Source organism: Gossypium hirsutum, chromosome A08 (assembly GCF_007990345.1).
Source record: "Gossypium hirsutum isolate 1008001.06 chromosome A08, Gossypium_hirsutum_v2.1, whole genome shotgun sequence".
Classification (NCBI taxonomy): domain Eukaryota; kingdom Viridiplantae; phylum Streptophyta; class Magnoliopsida; order Malvales; family Malvaceae; genus Gossypium; species Gossypium hirsutum.
The window spans coordinates 112,793,188-112,814,725 of NC_053431.1; the positions used below are offsets into that span (position 1 = coordinate 112,793,188).

Sequence of the window (21,538 nt, forward strand, 5' to 3'; positions counted from 1 at the left end):
ACATATGCAATTTGTGGGGTTTTACATTAATAATAATATTATAGGTGGAAAATAGTTTATTTACAAAATGGGTCCTTTTTATATAATAAAAGGTCTATAAAAATTAATATTTCAACTCAATAATGGGCTACGCGAATATGTCATGCAACACCCTTTTTCACCCACCTTTACTCTTCTTTTTCTTTTCTTTTCTTTTTTTTTAAAATTTTAAATTTTATGGTTTTCATAATTTAATTTTTATTTCATAAAAAGATATTGATTTGTTTTATTTGTATATTTTTATATTTTATAATTATAAAATTTTGAATATTTAAAATAATGACTGAATTGATAATGTATAAACATTGAGAGAGAAAATGTATTGAATTTTCTAAAAATAGAATTAACTTGATAGAATGTGTAAAATAATAAGGGTTAAATTTACTTTTATACCAATCAAAAGAATATCACATCAACATTCTGTCTGGTGACCAAATACATGTTAATAGTGGAGTGACTAGGATTGAAAATCACATAACAGGAATGGTGAAATTAAAAAACAAAAAATCAATTAATGATCAAAACAATGACTCGTTCAAAAACTTGAGTGACTATTTAGGTAGATTATCCTAATGTTTTTATGTCATTTTTATCAAAAATTTAACAATTTGGTCATTATTGTAAATATTAAAAAATTAAAAATATAAAATTATTAATGGATGAGTTGTTTTTATTTTTATAATTATAAAAACAACAAAAAAAAAAGAAAAAGAAAAGGGAAGGTTTAAAGAAATGGATGTAAATGATGAATGCAAATACTAAAAGAAGTTTGGCAGTTTATAATGCAATAATTAAGACATAGTTATGCTTTATGGCTTAAAATGGTGATTTCAATTAACTTAGTGATTGAGAATGTGTAAGAAATTAAGAGTGGTTGGTAATTGCCTTTCACAACTACTAAGCCTAATCTTCATTATATCAATACCCTCTTAATTTACAAAATAATATATTTAGCTGTTTTCCATTTTAACTCCTTTTTCATCAATTTTTACTCTTAATCTTCAAGCTTTAATAAATTATTTTTGAAAAAAAGAATAAATTATAAATATTATAACAACGTTAACGTTTTTCATAAAAAAAATAAAAATATTCAAAATTTTTTTTATCTATTTTAACAATAAACTCAAAGTGACAACAAGTTTTTCCGGCCAAAATGATAAAAGAAAAATGAAAAAAAGAAGAAGGAAGTTAAAGTGGGAAAAGTAAACGCGTTAACATAAATAAATAAATAAATAAATAATCTAACTGCAAATTAATCCCCCGCCCCAAATTGTCGACTTCTTCCCGGTACAAATTAAATTTCATAAGAATGAATTGTTAAAGGATTCCATTTCCTCTAATTTTTCCATCTCACTATCAATTTTTTTTTACTTGTTTTTTCCTTATAAAGTTAATAATAGGGATGGGTAAAATTCGTTTGATTCGAAAAAATTGAAAAAAAAGTTTAAATTTCAAGTCAATTAAATCGAGCTATTCAAATTATTCGAGTTCGAATTAAATTGAATTTTAAAATTCGAATAACTCGAATAATTCAAATAACATGTTGGTATAAATACCCTTTTGGTCCTTATTAAGTTTGAAAATGAACAAATTAGTCTCTCTCTCAAAAAAATTACAAAATAAATCAAAATAATTTTCAAATTTCAAAATATTTATATAAATTCTAAAATTTATATTTTTAATATATATATATATAAAGCAAGAATTTTAGGTACCTAAATAAGTTAATTAATGATTCAAGCTTATTATACTAATTTTTTATTATTATTTTGCTTTGAAAAAGTTTCATATATATATATATTGTTTCAAATTTATGTGCTCTAATATGTAATTAGTTATACTGTAACAAGATTTTAATTTGATATGTTTAATTTTTTAATTTAATTCAAATACTTTCACTTGTATCGAATCGAATCGACTCGACTCAAATTTCATCACTCGACTCGATTTAAAAAAAATTCAAATCAAATTAAAATAATAAAATAGAACTCCTCAACTCAATTAACTTAAAAAAAATCTATATTCGATCTAACACTTAATAGATGTTTTTTTTTATCATAACATGTTGATCCAATAAAAAAATCATAAAATATTGACAATTATTTTGCAAAAACATAAATATTGTTTTACCCTATTGGCCTTTAATCATTCCAACTAAAGGACAACCACAAATCACAGCCAAATGAAATATGGAAAGTAGTTCCAGTAACTTCAATGAGCATCATTTTCTTATTGGTTGAAATCTGCTATCACTCCTTGTACTTTGACAATATTTAATATTTAGTCCCTTAAAACTCAAAATTTGTCATGTTTACTTTTAAATTGAGAAAATAAGATTATTTAATTTCATATTTTTTTAAGTAAAGGGACTCAACCCCTAATATTGTAAAAGTACAAGGAGTAAACCTTTGTTATTCTATATACCTAAGATTAAGAAATTGAAATAATTAGTTAAAGCAGGGCAACAATGCCCTCATCCTATTGGAGGAAATAGGAAATTGATAGAAATGAGCAATGAAGAACAAAACCCACTCTTTCTAATATATATTTTAATTCAATTACCAACTACTGCAAAACGACATTCCAAAAACCCAATAAGAAAGCGATGAGAGTGAGTGAGTGACTGCTCCAATTTGGGAGATCACTTTTGGTTTCGTTTTTTAAAATGTGATGGGGTTTGGTTTGGGGGATGTAACATTCCTACTTTGGCGGCGAAGGAGACGACGCCACACAAATTTTTAAAAGAGGACCGAAAATGACTTCCCACTTGCCATGTTTGAACCAACTAATGCTATATGCATTTACATATTTTGTACACCTTCCTTCACCACTCACTTCATAATGCTGCTCATCCCTTAAAAACCAGGCTTTAGCTTCCATTGGTTCGGAAGATGAAGTGGAAACCCAAACTCCAGCAGATTCCTTCGTTTGACTCATCTATAGCAGTGGAGGGATATTGCCAAATTTATGTCTGCCCCACTATTGCTATTCTCCTGGATATTAAAACTCGAATGGCATTGTTATCTCTAGAGAGAAAATGAATATCATTGTCATCTTATTTGATATTTATTAGTTATTTCTGGTACTTCCACTATACATTTAACATATAAATGTGGAAGAATAATCTTTATATAATAGAATTTATGGTTACATTTTAATTTTTTAGAAATTGAATTTAAGGGTGAAATATCAAAATGGAAATTCAATTTCTCCTATTCCTGAGTAATAGCATCTCAGGAGAGTTTTATTTAAGCTAATAAAGAAACTCCAGGAAATAAAGAAATATAATTAAAATCAGACTGCTGGTTTCTTACTTATAACATAACGCTTGCCCACAAAAGCATCGGTAAGATTGCTCCCCTCGTGGAGAAAAAGCTTCAAGTCATCAACAGAAAATCTAGCCTACTGAACCAAAATTTCCTAATTATCACAATTTATGTGAGAGCGGAGTACGAAACTTGGAAAAGGAACCACTAGTCCCGCTTCAATAGGAGGTAAGGTGGGCAGAGTACTTGGCAATTCACCCTTGAAAATTTTGAGAAGGAAGACATCATGGACTTTGCAATGAGCGAGTAGTGCAAGCTGAAATGCCACTGATCCAATAAGCCTTAGAACCTCAAAGGGACCATAATACTTCGGTGCCAGTTTGTGAAAAACACGGCCAACCAAACATTGGGGATATGGATGCATTCGAAACCAAACATAAGAACCAGGAGAAAACTCCACTTTCCTATATCCTCTGTCATTTACATTCTTCGTGAGAGCTTGAGCTTGCTGGGGTCTGGACAGAATTTATTGTAAGGCCTCATCCACAACATCCACTTTTCAAGAACCAGCTATGTAAGACTGCAAACGAGGGGGAGGGGGCAACAAGTGTAGCCTGTTGTTGGGCTTTATGTTCCTCCAACATGAGCTTCATCATCTCCATAATTTGATTCATCTGAATGCTTGCATCTCAAGAACTTTGCTCTAAGCCCAAATTGTTTCGACCGCAAGTTTGAGATCAAATTACTGGGCAATTAACAGAAAATCTGATGATTTACTGGATATTCAATTTGTCTTATTCCTTAGTAAATTTCCTCTTAAATAAAAAACCTACAGTAAGAACAACCCTAATTTCCTAACATAATAAGTTTTATTTAAGCTAATAGAGAAACTTCAATAAATAAAATTACTAACATAAAATTTTTTAGAAATAATCGGAATTAAAATTAAAATTAATCTCATTCTGTTGATGGTTTCTTCCTTCTAACATAATACTTACCCACATAGGCATCGGTAACCTAACCAAGCCTGTTTAACATTTAAAACCCAATCTGTTATTCATGACTAGTTCCCAGTTCAAATTAAACAGTCCCATTTGCCATTGCCCACAGATGATTTTTCACTCAGGCAATACAAAAATACCAAGTTTTAAACCTTTCATTGAGCAAACAAAAAGAAAATAAGGACAGAAATTTTACACACAAAATGGTTAAGCATTTGGAAGACACTTGTAATTTGTTCTCTCAAGGAAACCAACGAAGTGAGGGAACAGTGAAGCTCCTGAAAATTGTGTATTGTACACAAACTCCACAAGGAAAAAGAAACACAACTGTCATCTTAGAAATCTGAACCTATCACTCCATCGTCCATGCAAATCTTCTTCAGAAGCCAACCAAATAAGATTTACATGAAACCCAGAAATATAATCACATAATGGAGCATCGGCTCCTTTCTTCTGCTGGTTGTGGGGCCACCGGCTGATACCTGTTTGACTCCGAGGGGTTGTAGGTGAACTCCGATGTATCCAGCCCATACTGATTTACATCCAGTTGGAAACACATTAGAACAAACTTGGCAAGAGGTTGTAATAAAAAAGAATGACACGAGAAAAATAGAAGCAAAAAAGGGAGATTAAAGGGAGGGGGTCCAATCTAAACCAGCTAAAATAATAGTCAATGTATTTGTTGCATCCAGGTAAAATTTATGCATTTGGGGGTGTTTAAGAATCTGACTGATCAAAATAAAAGTGAGCAACATTCACTAAATGTTGGGTTTGGGCCCAGGCAACCATAGCTAGAATATGAAAATGTTCATGGCTTCACCCCAAAAGAAGTACTATTTAAGATTTTTTTTCCCCTAAAAATAAGGTAGGAAATATCAGCTAGAGAAGTAATGTTCATTTAGTAAATGAACATTTGATTTGAAGATTTTACGAAACAGTAATCCTAATCCTTGATGTCTGGCAGATTATTTAATTCAATGCAAAGATACCAAAGTCTCAAGAAAATCAAGGTACGATTTAAGAACCATGCTAAGTGAGAGATTATCATAGACGGAAACCATCAGTCTATATATCAATGAGAAGGAATTGATTGAACGGAGAACACCTTTTCCCTCATACGTGTACTCCAAGCATCATTTCTGCTGGGCCGTTGTTCAAGGCTGGGAACAACAGGTACACCTGCAGCTGGAGCTGGTGGCCTGTTGATCAAAGGCTGTCTGATTTGTGGCCTTGGTGCAATAAACTCGTCATCACTGTCATAATCAGCAGGTCTGTTGGCAGCCCTAACCATAAGGGCTAACAAGAAAATAAGAGCCTGCAAATTCAAGTTGCTTTCGTCCAAATCAGTGGTATTAACGACCCAAACTATAGCAGCCTAGATGTTATAAGTGCCAGTTTTTAATTGATTCAAGGTTATTTTGATGCATAAGCAGTATCAAAGCAAAATCACTTTAGTTCAAACTTCAAAGTAGCAATAAGACTTTCATCAACTCATTTCCATGCCATTGTCATAACTAATAAGTTGAAATATTAAGTTATAAAGTATATTATTAACCAATGCAATTTATCAACCAACTTTGGTCTTGGTGAATATAACTACTCCAAAATGGTAGTCTTCAGAAAGTTATCTAGGTCTAAAATAAAGTCATATATGGCCAGCTTAACCACAATCCATGATGAAAAGGAATGCATAAGGTTTCCCATTAATAATAATTGATGAAGCTTTCAACTTCCCTTTAGTATGATTAAATTGAATATTTTCCAACTTCTAGCTTTGACTATGAATGTTAAGTAAGATCATATCACTTTCCATAAGCTGGATATATCATCCCTAGATAAACATCCAAGCCAAATCATATATACTTCATAAGAATAAAAAGTCCTAGGCCATATTGGGCCTTCTTATTCAAAAGAATCCCTCAACATTTTCAAAAGCTAAATGAAACTGGAAAGAAATAAAGTGAACATGCGAAGAATAAACAATGCAATTTGTATGCTTTAAATGCTAGGAACCAAAGGGGAATCCTTGTGTTAGATATTAACTTATGTAACCAGTCTTAGTATACCAAATTGCAGCTCTTTTTTTGGCATGCATAGTGAAACTATCTTCTAGTCCTCAGGATTAGCAGCACAGTCACATTTCACTTACCTCTAAGATAACAATTCCAAGAGCAGCCCACTTGATAATAGTCCAGTTTTCTTCCAGAAAGTCGTATATCATATCAAAATCTCCAGTTTTATCCGTAGGAAGTTCCTAAAGAAATAAACACTAATTAGATAACCAGGCAGACCCCTCCAATCAAATGGGAGGTAGGAAGTGACCTTAAAGTTAAACACATAACTTACATCTTTCCAGTTTTTGTCAAAGAATATGAAAGCTGCACATCCCAGCTCCACCAAGATCAGCAAGATCACCAAAACTGAATACTATATTGCCTTAAGGAAACCAATCATCATGAAAGAGAAGAAAAAAGAATGGGTAGGAATGAGGATGAATAAACTAGCTGTTTATGAACTATAGATTGTACTTTTTATGAAGCTACACACTGTCTATGTGATATCATCATTGCCACTTTGAAAACCATCAAACAACTAATTAGGATACACAAGTCAAGCAGCATATATTCCGTGTTGCAGCTCCAATACAACCAAAACAAGAGATAACAAAGAGAACCGCCCCTACTCCAATAAATAAATATATAAACCTGCAAAATTGGAAAAAGGATAGTTAAAACACGAGAGAACACGCAGAGAATTCCACTCAAATAAGCACATGAGTTCCTATTCAAATTCATATATTCAAAAACAAGTATATAAGTACACCTAAGAATCATCATAAGATCCTCCAATGGCATACATGACCTTTAGAAAACAACGGGTCCACACGTCATGAACTAGAAAGCATAAATATGTTATCCCAGCATATAATAAGTAAAACGACCCCACCCATGATTATTAGGGGATCTTAGGAGCAGAAATCATTCAAGCTAGTATAACAGAAATTCAAGAGCAGTGAGTCAAATTTATATTAAATGTAAAAGCTTTGGTAAAGAAGAGGGGAATTTTATAATTTCTACACTGCCACATTGTGCACTCAATTGAGGCAAGCATGCTAAAATGATTAAGAAACATAATACCAAACAAGAAGGAAATGTTGAGAACCCATACCATGCTTTTGGCAGATTATCAAAAATACTAGACGAAAGAGACACAGCCATGAGCATGGGGCGACCAAACTGTATCAAATCTCGATCACTACCAACAGGTGACAAAAGCATTGCAGTATCGGCAGCATTTTTGTACTCAACAAACAAATAGATCCCGTATCCAACCATTGCCAGACCAGCAAGAGTCATCAAAAAGTTCAAGAGCTTCAACAAGCACTCTAAGCATCCTCGACAAGCCATTCCCAAAACGATCTTTATTGATCCTTTCTATCACAGCTCTAATGAGTATCTCCTATTTGATCAACTTGTAAATTACCTTAAGAAAAAAGGAGGAAAAACTCACATTTAAACTTTAGAATTACATCAATAAATAAACCAGAAATTTGCATCAATCATGGAAAAGGGCATCTGCGAAAAAAAATGTAAATTTGTTTATATGATAAAACCATTAGACTCATTTAAACAATTTTACATTTTTTTGTTGACCAAAAAGAAATTGAAACAAGAGCTAATAAGATCATCTTATTTATGCAATGTAAACGGAGACAATAAACAAAATTTCTACTTCGCCTTATGAACCAAAATAAAAATCAATTCAATGCTTAAATAAAACATATAATTTCTAGCTTAGATCGCACGAATAAAAAAAATATAAAAAAAAAAGAAAATTGGAAATAAAGAACTTACAATTCAAGAGTGAGGATTATTGGTTGATTTGAAGTGATAGTAATAATAAAATTTTCTGAGATGGTTTTGTGAAAACAGAGAAGAAGGGATTCAAAGGGTGGGAAAAATAAGGACCGCTTTTCCTATTTTTGCTATTTCCTGTCGTCTATGACAAGCTGGCATCGCATTTTGAGTTTTCCTGTTTCCACACCATTAAAAAAAAAATTGGTCTTATCAAATTTGAAAATGCCATTATTGCCCCCTTTTAAGTCAAGCATTATTTTATTTATATATTATTATTATTTTCATATTTAAATATTGATTGAGGCCTTGTGTTCTTTTTCGGATAACTACTTGCTTAACAACATTTTCAAAATAAATCACTACCATATGTTTTTTTGGTTTCTAAATGATGAAAACAGGAGGCGGTTGTCACATGTCATCTAAAAGGTGTAATTAAAAGGAAGGACTGTGATTTAAGACGAAGAATTTGGGCGGTGAGAGGGCGGTAATCTTTGTGGTCCACTCTCAAATTTTATTTTACTAATTTAGCTCTTTAGTGAACGGGGGACCCATTTCCTTATTTTAAATCCTTGAATAAAATTAGCGGTATTCATAATTTAGGTCATTCAATCCGTTAAAAGGGTGAGAGAATTTAAATGAGGTAGATCTAAAAGAATGAGCTTAGATAAAAAAATAAGTTTCATTTAAAAAATAGACCAGGCTTCAAATTTTAGTTCGAGTTCGATTCGAATTCATAAAATGATAAAAAAATATGTTATTTTCTTGTTGTTTTAATGTTATTTTCTTATTATTTTCTCCTTATTTTATTACCATTTTATTATTATATTACCATTATTTTGTTATTATTGTTTAGATATTGTATAACACTTATTTTATTGTTAATTTTATTATTATTTTAGAGACATTTATTTGTTAAGTTGCATCTATCTTAGCGACATAATTTTTTAAAATTTATTTTCACTTTGTTGGGAAATATTTATTTTAACATTTTTAGTATTTTTATATATTATATATATTTTAAAATTATATAAAAATATTAATATGACCGGGCTCAAGTTTTAATATTTTTATTCGAGTCAGACTTGAGCAAAATTTTAGGCCCATTTTTTGAGTCGGGCTTAGGCTTAACAAATAGGCCTAAATGTTTTCTTAGACCCAACCCGGACCATGAACACCTCTAGATATTTCATTCATTTATAAATTGTTTTATACAATTCCAAAAAAATTAAACTTAATAATACTAAAACAACAACTACTAAATTATAATAAACTCACAATTTAAGTGAAAAAAATTGTAAAAAATTGATTTTATAAAAATAAATCTCACGACCTATGCCCCTTTTTTAAAATTTATTTTGAGTCTAAATTATTAAAAAATTAAAAACACCTTATTTTTTAAAATAAATAAATTGTTTTATTATTTTTTAATAATATATATTCATTGAAAAACTTAAATATAGTTAAAAAAACCTAAATCTTTATTTTTTGTTATTTTGAGTTATTTTTAATATGTTTAAATATTATAGATTTTTTTATATACAGTTTTTTATCTATAAATAATTTATATATGTTTTATAGCATATTCATTTTACTCATGTTATGTTTTTTGTAATAATTTATTTTATGTTGTGTTTACGTCATTTACAAATTGTTTAATATCACACTTAATTTGTTATCGTGATTCAATTTAGAAAAAAAAATTATGTGTTGGTGTTAGTCACCTTGAATTATTTAAAATAATTTATTTTAGCAATTAAAATTTAAAAATAAATATATAACTTAATTATTTTAATTTTAATATTAAATCAAGTTATTTAAATGGATTAATCTACACATTTAATAGTATATTATTACTTCTAATTCCGCCATATTGTATTTTTATCTATGTTTGTTTATATTATAATTTGCTATAATTATTCAATTTTAATTTTGAATTATCTACATTCAATGTTAAAATATTATTTTATAAATTACCATAAGTTTAATTTTAACCATTAACAAAATATAATGTTATTATTAACCATATTTTTAATTTATACGTAATTTTTTTGCAATTTTAAAAAATAAAATAGTTTTTATAGGTTTATTTAGAGTTTCAGTTAATATCAAAATTCATGAAGATTTTTTTTTAATTTTTACTTTAAATCGTGTATTTAAAATGACTGTTTAGAAATTGACTCTCAGTTTAATATATGTAATCAATAATAAATTCAATTTTATAATTAAAAATATAATATATTAATAATATTATTCCAACTTAAAAATTAATTAGTAAATTATTATTTAGACTAATAAATTTTGATTTAAAGTTTAATTATTATTTAATTAAATAAATAATTGGAAAAAGAAAATGTAAATCTCCCGGCTTAAGCGGGAGGTTAACGGTAGTAATAGTAAAAAGAAATGCTGCAAATTTTGGTTGAAGTCGGGGTGGGATGGTGAACACGGCACGGAGAGTGAAAAAAAAGGGTAGGTCCTAGAAAAAGAAATGGCGGGAGAATATGCTTGGAGGGAGCGTAACGGTCGTTAAATACACCAACTAACGGTCAAGAAGGTGAAGCTTTAAAAGAGAAAAATGAAATTCCTACCGAACCCAGTGGATGCTTCCACTTACTACATGACACATCACATTACATCATAATTGTCTTGTATATTATTATCCTTTCTCTTTGTCTATAATTTGTTCGGTTGGATCTTAAACGTGCTGCAGTCCAACAATTATATCATCATTATTGTACTAATTCATCAAACCTGTATCAATTTAACCTCTTCAAATCACATCAAATTAGCCCTATCTTAGATAACCATATTGTGATTTCAGTTAGGAATTCAGGGTATTAAAGATGATCAATAGCTTAAAAGTTCTACTTGTCAAAACCTAACAACAAGTCCTTGATATTAATCATCAAATGACAAAATCAACAAAAAAAAGTTAAATGTACAATATTCAACCAAAGACACGTGCTCCTGTTAATCACATATTGATACTTACGTATCCTCAAAATAATAACTCCAAAAATAGGAATGACACTAAAATGGGATAGACATGAATATTACTATATTTACTACCGCTTCACAATTAGCACACTCTGTTTTATCACCTATTCCACTATATTATAGATGTATAATATTAAACACCACTACTATCTTCATGGTTAGTTGAATGCATCCATTTTATCCCATGTCGTTCCGTTTCAATTTAATTTATCATGCTTATCTTTAATTATTTTAATCTTTTAAAGTTAAGTAAATATTTAAATATAAATCTTTAAAAAAAATTAAGCATAAAATATAAAATTCTATTTTTCTATATTAAGTTATTATATTTTTACTCTTTTAATAGTTTATATATACAAAATAAAAATAATTTTAAATAATGGAGTGGGTCAGAGTAAGATAAGCAATTATCATAATTGCTTCATACCCACTATCTAAAGAAAAAATTAAATTCTCTCTACCCCACTTCCCATTCACTTTTCGAAAAGAAAATCCGCTCCAATTCAAAATCTATCAAACGGTTCGAATTTTTCCAATTCCTATCAGGAAACATCTAAGGGCTTAAAGATAGAGTCAAGTATGTTCATCTATCCAAGGATCCACTATCACCACCACTACTATTCTATAAGAACATTTCCTCAAGCTATCATCTTCTTTTGTTAAGTATTTAAGCATAGAAAATGGCTCCAACAACAACCTCATAATCTTTTCATCTGTTCAGCAAGCCCAAAAATCCTGACCAACCCAAAAGCCACATTGTCATATCTTAAATTAGAATATTTTAATCCGATAACGATGTAGTACTCAAGCAAGCGTCCAAATTAATGCATTTTATCTCATTGCGCCAGATTGACCCTTCTCCAACTTTCCATTTTACTGTTGCACTGTATTTTGCAGTTCGCCCCCACCTGGGGCAGAAAGAAATAGTATGACCCCATCACCACCCATCAAATAGTATTCTCATCATCAAAATTCAAACAAAATATTTGAACAAAAACAAAATAAACAAAAGGGTTCCATGTCTCATGTTAGAAACTATTTACAACCACATATCGAAACTGCGGTGGCATTCAAATCTACGCGGCTATTTCTAGTCCATACAATTTTTGTCACCAATGAAAGCGACCGCACTTGATCCTTTTCACTGTGGCGATAAACTGGATCAGTTTTCTTTCTTTTGTTTCTTCGTTTGGCATGATGTCCGCGATACAAAACAAAAAGCTACGCGCTCCCAAAAGGCGCGTAGCTCCAAACGTTGATCGGTCAATTAATGGGGGAAGTGCATGCAGGTGCAGCGAAGGTGGGTGGTCCAAACTCCAGACATGTCAGTTCCGGGTGATGTGGAGCCACATCAGCAGGATTTAGAGGCGTTGATTGCGAGGAGGGATGGTGGAGATGCCTTGTCTAGAGAGCTCAGCTAGCACACTATCAGTAGAAGGTGGCTTGAGGCCTAAGGGCAAGGGTAACCATGGCTTGTTTATTGCTTCTTTCACAACCTCGTCAATTACCTCCTCAGCCTGCATTGCATTCAATCACACAGTGTTAATCACTTTAACATACATTTTCAAGCTCCTAACGTGAATAAAAAGTGTAAGGTCAGAAATAGCCTAAAGGCATATCAAGGGTTGATTACCGGCTGATGTTGGATAGAATTTTGAGGCATGCCACTTCTGTTATCCATGGTGCTAGAACAATGAAATCCGTACCCATTCTGCGTATTAAGATGCAGTAGCAACAATAAACAGTATTAAAAATCATTCCTTCAATATTATAGAGGAATGTCTGCCTAGAATTTTCAAGTTCTTTGACTAGTTTTGCGGTTAGAGAGCTAAATACTCACTTGAGTGAACGTCGAGCAATTTCCCTGAGGTATGGGCATAACAGGGCAACCCCATGCATCAGCATGCACCTGAAATGGAAAAAGATGCATATATGCAAATTATGTAGGTAGCTTTGTTTCAGCTAACATACTGGTTGACGAAGTAATCCAAGTAGCTAAAAAGTTGAATTTGTATACAATGATAAACTTACCCCTGGATAGGGCTTCCACTGCCAACTTTCAGTTGGTTGCCATGGGTGGTAGTAACCGTGCGAGCCCCACGTCTGGATGCTGGCTGGATGAGGTGCTCCCCACATGGGATAGACTGGACCAACCGGAACAGGATTGGAGTGATACGGAGGGAAGGCCATGATCGGTTTATGTGGATGACAACTCCTTTGTGTTTGATCTCTTCGTAGCCATCTTGGATCATCTTCCTTCGGCAAAATGTGTCTCTTATGCATTCGATATTTCTGCTTCACAAACAACTGGCGCTTATTAGCTCAGACCAAGAAGGAAGACTTGCTATATTTAACAACAAAGTAAACCATTCTGAAACAAAAACTTAACAGGAATCTAATTTCAAGCAAGGACAAGCGGTGCAACACATACTGAATGAAAGGCACTAGAATTAAGTAATCTGATTATCTAAAAGGAAAAAATGTTGCCGACCTGGAGATGACTAGCTACATTTTGCCTTGTCAAGCCTTCTACTTTCATCAGCTCTAGTATTCGGGAAGGGATGGCTTGATCTATTCCTAGTTGGTCCACTGCCTGAACAAATTTCTTGTGCAGTTCAGTTGTCCAGTCTACCTGAGAACTCGAACAGAAAACAAGAAAGTACTTATCTACTCCCGCATATAATTGTTTATAAACATAGTCAGTGATAATAGAAACACATAATGATGTAAAGAAGCTGGAAGTGTTATTCGCAGGTGGCTGGCGAACAGCTTCCTACAAACATCACAAAATTTTAAAATCTTAAAACTTTGATCAGAACTCTTATGGAATTGTGATTTGTGTAATCAAGTGATGGTGAATTAGCGTTTTGCAAACGCTCAGTAAGACATGTTTTCCATGCTGGTACTAGGAAGATGAGTACAGTTCTATTCATTTTAAACTTGTGAAATGTTACCAAAAGAGAATGCATATGAATGAATTAGATTACAACCCCTAATCACCGAATAATAATATTTATAAGTGGCATTACCTTCAATTTTTTTCGATTAGCTTTATTTGGACGTGAGCTATGAAGACCGGAAACAGTATTTGGCTTGTCGGCACCAGCACAGGAATCTTCACTATGTACTCTATCTTGAGGATGAGAGTCCACAGTTCGCTCACCTTTGGCACCATCAATGGAGTCAGCCTCCTCTTTTACCATGGTCTCCCTTGGTTTCTGATGTTGGCCAACCAGTGCAATTACTTCAGCAATTGTATGGCCACTGGTAGTTTCGACAGATTTGGATTCCCCATCCGGCTCTCCACTCTCTTTTTCCATTGAGCAGTTAGTATGTTCTTGGCAATCTCCATTGACTATCAATCTTCCTCCCTGTTGTAATTGTGGTGTTGAAGGAGCCGGGTACTTATTATTTACTGCTGATGGTTCATGGTCCTTTTCATGAATCATGGATGCATCTTCTATTTTATCCAAGTCTTCGTGCTTACATTCTCCGTTTTCCAATTGCTGATGCAGCATAGAAGCCACATAATCTTTAACAGGCTTTAGTGATTCAGAAAGGTCATCCCCCCCTACACTGAATGCCTGTAAAGGACTAATCAAATGAGAATTTCTATATCACAGTACCTTAAAGACCATTTATATTTAATTCCAACTGTGAAATAAGAGCATCCAGACTGACCTTATGAACAACATGCTGCCATATATTCCTTAGTTTATCCTCGGATAGCGGTTTCCTAAGAAACTCAACTGCACCAAGCTGAAAACAAGTTGTCAAAACATGCCTTGGCTGTTAGCAATTATGGTATGTCGAGATAAACTTAAGCATTGAACTTAAAATTTCCGATGTTTCATATATCAAAGAAGATGAAAACATTAAAATAATTAAGATTCTAAAACTTCTTGAATTGACAACTCGGACAGACACATACGTGCACCTAAAAATAAATGTAAACTATTCAATAAGTAGTAGGAAGGAAAAATATCTTACAGCTATGCACTTCATCATCGTGCTGATACAATGAATGTTCGAAGTCACTGAAATAAAAAGGATTTACAACAAAATTAGGACTTCCATCGATTACTGTCATAGATGCCAATAAAATTATGTCCAGGATGATTAAACAGAGTTTCTATATAGTACAAAGATGTAAGGCAAAACCAGGACAGGTTTTGTTTCTGAACTTACTAATGGTAGGCAAGTCCTTAGCAGTTTCAAGAAACTTGAAACCCCCATTGTTACTATTTGTGCAGACCTGTGATCATGTAAGTTGTTATTATAAATTGCAATTGTAGAACCCATACAACATAGGAATATACTCTATGCATCTTAATATTGAATAGACAACAACATTCATGTTCAAATCATGAAACTGTGTTGTGATAATGGAAGCGGTGGCTTGGTATTATTGATTTTATATCAAGTATCAAAAAGCAGGCTTGTATAACTTTTCTGGCTAGTTAATTCTCTAGTGCCAGTATAATGATGAGAAAAACCGCATAATCATGCTGAAGGTTTAATAGCAGGCACTTAAGAAAAAATCATCAACATTTCAAACATGAAATTTATTGTCGAGCTCAAAGTTCATTAATTACCTCTACAATGGCTACATGGAAGCTTTCGGGTCTACTTGAAACTGCAGCAAGAGCTTCATTTTCATTGCAGAAGGTATATACTGCAAAAAGGCGCAATTATTTTTATCATGCATTCAAAGAGGAAACTATAGGGATAGAAAAAGAGATGCAATAGCATGTGATGAAAATAAATGGCATATTAAAGCTACAGGAGATCACTGTGAAGACTGAGGAAGAACTAAAGACTTAAGTAGCATTTACTAAAGGGAACCACAAAAAGCTTAAATGGTGTGATGGAAACAATTGTCTGAGAAGCAGCATTTGTAAACTTTAAAAGAAAACATGAACAAAAGCCCAATGGGTACTGATCAGTACAACAAAGTCTGAAATTACAATCCAAATCCAAACTTCCTGAAAACCCAAAAACTGCGCCAGTCTAAAGCAATGGGGGCAATGGCCAGATGGAGCCAGCATAGTTGAGAGAAGAGAAGAATCATGTGAAGTGAATACAAAAGGGCTAAAGACTTCAGGTAAAAAAAGAAAGAAAGAAGAAAACTAAAAATGGTGGAATTCTAACCAATATAATCCATAGCTTCAAGCTTTGATTTTATCTCTGCAGCAGAATTGGTGTCTTCATCAAGAAGAAGGACCCTGAGACCCTTTGGGAAATCCTTCCACGCTGATAAATCATTTCTAGTGCAAACCATAGCTGGTTTGGCATCCTTTCTCAGCCAGCCGATAAGTCTTACGAATTGCTGCTTATCAACATCCGGCTACTTCTGCATGACCACAAGAAATTTCACATTAAAAAAGACAAGTTACAACTTGACTAATAATCAAAACTGGTTTTTTACCAAACAAAATTAAGCATAAAAAAAAAACCAGTTTTTTTGCGAATAAAAACGTATTGGAGAGACCCCATTGCAGATGCAAAGTTCTTTAACCAATTATTGCAAATACTTCAAAGACTCAAGTATCACCGATCTCTGAAAATTAACTTATAAAAGGCTGTATCGAACAGAAATGCCTTAGTTAAAGTTCTTATGCATGCAGCATGAAGTATTTTGAGCATTTACCAAGAAAAAGAAAAAAACTTTTTGTATCGGTGATGAATAATTAATGGAATAATAGCAGAAACGAAAGAGAAATATCCAGTTTGGGTATATCAGAACAACCCATCCGAGATCTCCTAAAACTGGATAAAAAATTAGCCAAAAATTTGGAAGAAAAAAAAATAAAAGAAAGATAAAGGAAACAGATTGAATGGAGAAGCATGTGAAACATTTCAAAAGTACCAAAATGATAGATTAAAAAATTTAAAAAAAAAAAGAAGAAAGAAACAAATAAAAGCTAAAAGGCCATCTCATGCATGCAAAACATCAAAGTCGCCAATTTTTTTTTTGCAAAAATGAGAAAGACCCACCTTCTTTTCCCCCTCCCTATTATCCAAGAAAACGAAGTTGCATGCAGAAAAAAGATGATTAGTGATTTATCAAAAAAAGAGAGGGAAGAGAAAAAACCCAGAAAGAAGGTATTGAGAAGAGACTATATAGTATATAGGTAGTTTAGGGGATATAACGAGGATTAGGAAGATAGATGGCTCTCAAAGCCTTTGACACTTCTACTTACAAATTCCTTTGGGCTGCACTTTGTAAAAAGTTTTTAAGGCAGAATAGTTGATTTTTTCCTTTATTATTATTATTATTATTGAGAAGTTGCTATGTGAGAGAGGGAGAGAGGTCTGTGTCTTTCTGTACAGTTGCTGTCAATTGTATATCTACGTTTTGTTATTATATTGTATTTCATATAATTTTAAAAAAAACCCATTTAATATAATTTTAAAAGTATTTATATACTATAATATTTTCACAGGTTTAAATTATATTACTTCATTTCTATCTCTATTATTGTAAAAAAATTTAATTTTTTATTATTTAAAATTAAATAAATTATTGATTGAGTTTTAATTTTGATGGTGATGCCAGTGTAGGAAAATATAGATTTAAGGTGTTTTATTCTCCTATTTAACTATTAGGGATGGACTATAAATAATTCTAAATATTTTATTAATATATATATTAAATAACAAATCAAATAAGTCTTTATAATTTAACAAATTAACCCTCCACATTTACAAAATCTATCAATTTAATCCTCAACATCTTCATCAAAAATTAGAATTATAAACCCATCACAAAAATTATAGCTATAATAAACTCAAATGAAATTATAAACCCTTCAATCTTAAATTCTCCTCACAATCCAATTCCTTCAATAAAATTCATTAGGTATAATAAACTCAAATGAAATATCCTGTTAGAAAGCAATCAATCCACAAAGTTAATAACTCAAAATTTATATCCCAACTTTTAGTAACAAAGACTTAATGAATAAGCTTCTTCTTCCTGGTATGTGTTGCATAGGGCCAGGAGGAAGGTTGTAAGGAATAAGTTCCATCCAAGTGAGGGATGGTCATGGTTCTTCTCCCATCATTTTCATATTGGAATTTGATTTCAGATGAGCTCTATTGATGAAGGGTCCTGGAGCATCATTTTCTGATTCCATCAATTGGATCAATCCATTAGTTATTTGAGTTATTATCTTTGTGGATTGCTTGCTTTCTAACAACATATTCATTTGAGTTTATTATAACTAATGAATTTTATTCAAGGAATTGGAAAGTGATGATGATATTTGAAGCGGAGAATAGACAGTATTGAGTCTATCTGACGAGTTTATAATTTCATTTCAGTTCATTTGATGATTTTTAATGAAAATATACTGAGGATCAAATTGATAAAATTTGTAAATATGAAAGGTTAAATTTATTGAATTATTTAGAATTGGGACTGAGTTGATAGATTGTGTAAGTGTATATGACTAAATGTGCAATTATATCAATCATAATATTAGTGATGAAATTGAAAGTTTTTGTAGTTTAATAACCAAAACAAAAATATACTAATAATTTGGTGACTAATTGTGGAAATTAACCCTTTAATTTGTAATTGATTTCACACGGCACTAGAACCTTTACAGAGAATCCCCTTTGCTTTCAAAGCCGAAGGCTCCATATTTAATTTTCTTTTTTACTTTTTTTCTTTTCATTTTTGAAGCGGGGGAGCTTCATTTTTAAAATATTTTTTTACATAAATTTGGATTTTTGCATAAATTCTTTTATATATGTTTTTCTGCATAATATTTAATATTTTCATCTACATTGAGGATGTACCATAACTTAATATAACTTAAATCTATTTTTTATTTGTTGAAAATTATGAAATTAATTTTAAGTGCTAAAAAAGTGGCCACTTCACTAGTACAGGAGTTATTTAATGACAATTTATATATTTAAGTATTGATAACTTATTGAACGATTTGAATGAGTTGCATTATTTTTTTGACTATATTTAACCTATAAATGAAGGTCATTTATTTAGGAGACTCATTTTGAAGATTGGATCGAACTAAAACACCCTAGTCAATCCCTAACAACATGGACATTTGGATTTGATCGAAACTCTATGTGATTAGCTACCAAGAGTCCAAGTTTGATTTATTATTTATTATTATATTGTAATCAGTTTATTGTATTACTATTTTAATGGGATTTTTACAGACCTTCTATGTTAACAAGTCTCGAATATAAATTTATTTAAGGCAAAGACTTGTATAAGTTTTTGTACTGATAGTTTTTAGCACTTGTTCTATTCAAGGTACGAAACATTTTTTTTGAGTGCAAATTGTTAGTAAAATCATTTGTGTTAAGGTTTTACTTGTTGAGTTCACAAGGGTGAACTTAGTAGTGAGTGTATCTATCTTCAGTGTTCGAAAATGAGGAGAATCATCATGAGGTGTGTGAGAGTTTAGGATCACTTGTTGTAGTTGTTGAAGATAATTGAAATTTCTCACTGAGCTAAGCTCCGCAGACGTAGGAAAATCGAAATGCGTAAACAATTCATTTGTGTTCTTTATGTTTCTTGTTTCCAGTTTTGGTGCCAGAGAAGTACTCACTTTTCTGTCACTCCTTCCAAGTACTTTGATTATTTTACAAGCAATAGTTCAATAATTTCATTATTACAAGGTGACCAATATATAAAGTTACAAGTTCTTAATAAGCAACATATCTAGGTTATATATCTTAGCATAAAATCTTTCAATAAGAAATCATAAAATCAATTGAGCCCTAATAGAAAATGTGCATCCAATTAAGCCCATAGTGACTTAACAAAGATCAATTAGCCCCTCCATTAATAAAAACCATCAATTGATCAGTTTGACTGATAGTCATCCTGATGTGGCTGATGAAAGTCACTAGAAGATGCCACGTCTCAACATGATGACATGGCATGTCACATCAACAACAGTAAAATAAAAAAAAAACTTCTTTTAAAATGTGCATATAGAATCAATCTAGATAACTATTTGTCCATATTCATTTTGGATGAGTGAAAAATTGTCTTTTTTAAATTATAAAAATTAATAATTATTAAAAAATCATAAATATATATAATTTCAAATGTGTGAAAAATAAAAAAATTTATTATTTATTTTTAGTGTATATATAATTACTTTTAATTTAATTTTTTATAGTCAATAATTATATTTATTTTTATGTAAAAAATTAATAATTTTATGTTAAGTGCTTGAGATAAAATTACAAAAACTGGAATATTATAACTAAAAATTTTAGGTTAAAGCATAAAAAATATAAAAAATTGGACTAGAAAAGATCGGAAATGGACAAAAGATTTTATAATTATAAAAATTAAAATGATTTTTAAAAATATTAAATACTTTTTGAGTTTTTTTACATTTTAATTTTTTATAATTTCTATTTTTTTTATAGTTTTGAAGTAATCTAAATTATTCATGTTTAGTGGACAGTCATTTATCCAAATTCATTCTAATATATATTTTAATTAGTTTTTTATTATAATTTTTTAGATTCTTTTGAAGTTTCTTCATATTTTATTTTTTATAATATTTTAGAATCTTTTAATAATTATTAATATTTTTTAATAATTTTAAAAGTTTTTTTCACTCATCCAGAGTGAATCTAGACAACTATTTATCTAACTTCATTTTATATATGCACATTTTAATCAACTTTTAAAAAAACATTTTGTTAAAACATTTTTTATTTTGTAGATGTGGCATGCCATCTTAGCACACTGTCATGTGGTAACTTCTGGTGGCTTCTATTAGTCACGTTAGAACGTTTAACAATCAAACCGGACGGTTTCCATTAACAGAAGGGGGCAATTGATTTTTTTTTTAGCCACTAAGAGCTCAATTGAGTGCACTTTTTTCGTAATGTCTCAATTGATTTTTTTTATACACATTTTATTACTTCTATCAATTGTATATCTATACGTATTATTTTTATTAATAAAGCTCTTGACTTAATTAGTGTGGCATAGGTGAATCGAGTATCAACTCAGTTGGAGAAAGGCAAAAATACCTTCACTTTACAAAGTAAATAGAATTATTTTAGGGTATTTTTGTCATTTTGTATCTTTGATATATATATATATAATACACACATAACAAAAACCTATGTGTCTTTAATATTTCACATTTATACTTTACCATTCACTTAAAACCTCATTTATTATTAATACAAATTTTTTACAAATATATTTATTGCATAATTTTATTTTTGATACACATTGTGATTGTGCCATAATCTGAATTTTCATATTTAATTTTCCTTTAATAACTTTTTGATGTGTTATAAAAAAATAACAATATCATGATAAAGAATTGGAGTGCATTTATTATTCTTAATTTGATATATCTAC

General features: G+C 30.9%; 2 protein-coding genes across 5 annotated transcripts; both read right to left on the reverse strand.

Moving 5' to 3' along the window:
- Window positions 1–4,435: 4,435 nt before the first annotated feature.
- On the reverse strand, window positions 4,436–8,582 carry LOC107920374 (tobamovirus multiplication protein 2A). The gene is made up of 7 exons (XM_016850064.2): window positions 8,161–8,582; window positions 7,475–7,789; window positions 6,912–7,011; window positions 6,653–6,733; window positions 6,456–6,560; window positions 5,412–5,621; window positions 4,436–4,838 (listed from the first exon to the last, which is right to left on the reverse strand). Exons 2-7 carry the CDS (start codon window positions 7,711–7,713, stop codon window positions 4,731–4,733), a joined length of 843 nt encoding a protein of 280 aa, XP_016705553.1. The 5' UTR covers window positions 7,714–7,789; window positions 8,161–8,582; the 3' UTR covers window positions 4,436–4,730.
- Window positions 8,583–12,123: 3,541 nt separating this feature from the next.
- LOC107920283 (two-component response regulator-like APRR2) lies at window positions 12,124–17,498 on the reverse strand. 4 transcript variants are annotated; one of them, XM_016849905.2, is made up of 12 exons: window positions 17,364–17,498; window positions 16,312–16,513; window positions 15,756–15,835; window positions 15,349–15,415; window positions 15,151–15,197; window positions 14,842–14,919; window positions 14,190–14,744; window positions 13,652–13,792; window positions 13,192–13,452; window positions 13,001–13,069; window positions 12,794–12,871; window positions 12,124–12,677 (listed from the first exon to the last, which is right to left on the reverse strand). In XM_016849905.2, exons 2-12 carry the CDS (start codon window positions 16,439–16,441, stop codon window positions 12,522–12,524), a joined length of 1,662 nt encoding a protein of 553 aa, XP_016705394.2. In that variant the 5' UTR covers window positions 16,442–16,513; window positions 17,364–17,498; the 3' UTR covers window positions 12,124–12,521. The 4 variants fall into 4 exon arrangements, with proteins under 4 accessions (XP_016705394.2, XP_016705392.2, XP_016705393.2 ...); XM_016849903.2 differs by having other exon boundaries at window positions 17,158–17,407; XM_016849904.2 differs by lacking the exon at window positions 17,364–17,498 and adding an exon at window positions 16,811–17,016.
- Between the last annotated feature and the right edge of the window lie 4,040 nt (window positions 17,499–21,538).

Bases quoted from the DNA above. Each gene is read 5' to 3' on its own strand.
- LOC107920283 (XM_016849905.2), bottom strand. From the start codon at position 16,441: ATGGTTTGCACTAGAAATGATTTATCAGCGTGGAAGGATTTCCCAAAG. The intron at 15,836-16,311 runs GTTAGAATTCCA...GCCTTTTTGCAG, and splicing joins TGAAGCTATGGATTATATTG to TATATACCTTCTGCAATGAA. The intron at 15,416-15,755 runs GTAATTAATGAA...ACATGATCACAG, and splicing joins TCCATGTAGCCATTGTAGAG to GTCTGCACAAATAGTAACAA.
- LOC107920374 (XM_016850064.2), bottom strand. From the start codon at position 7,713: ATGGCTTGTCGAGGATGCTTAGAGTGCTTGTTGAAGCTCTTGAACTTT. The intron at 6,561-6,652 runs GTAAGTTATGTG...TTATTTCTTTAG, and splicing joins TTGACAAAAACTGGAAAGAT to GAACTTCCTACGGATAAAAC. The intron at 5,622-6,455 runs GTAAGTGAAATG...TTGAATTTGCAG, and splicing joins TTGGAATTGTTATCTTAGAG to GCTCTTATTTTCTTGTTAGC.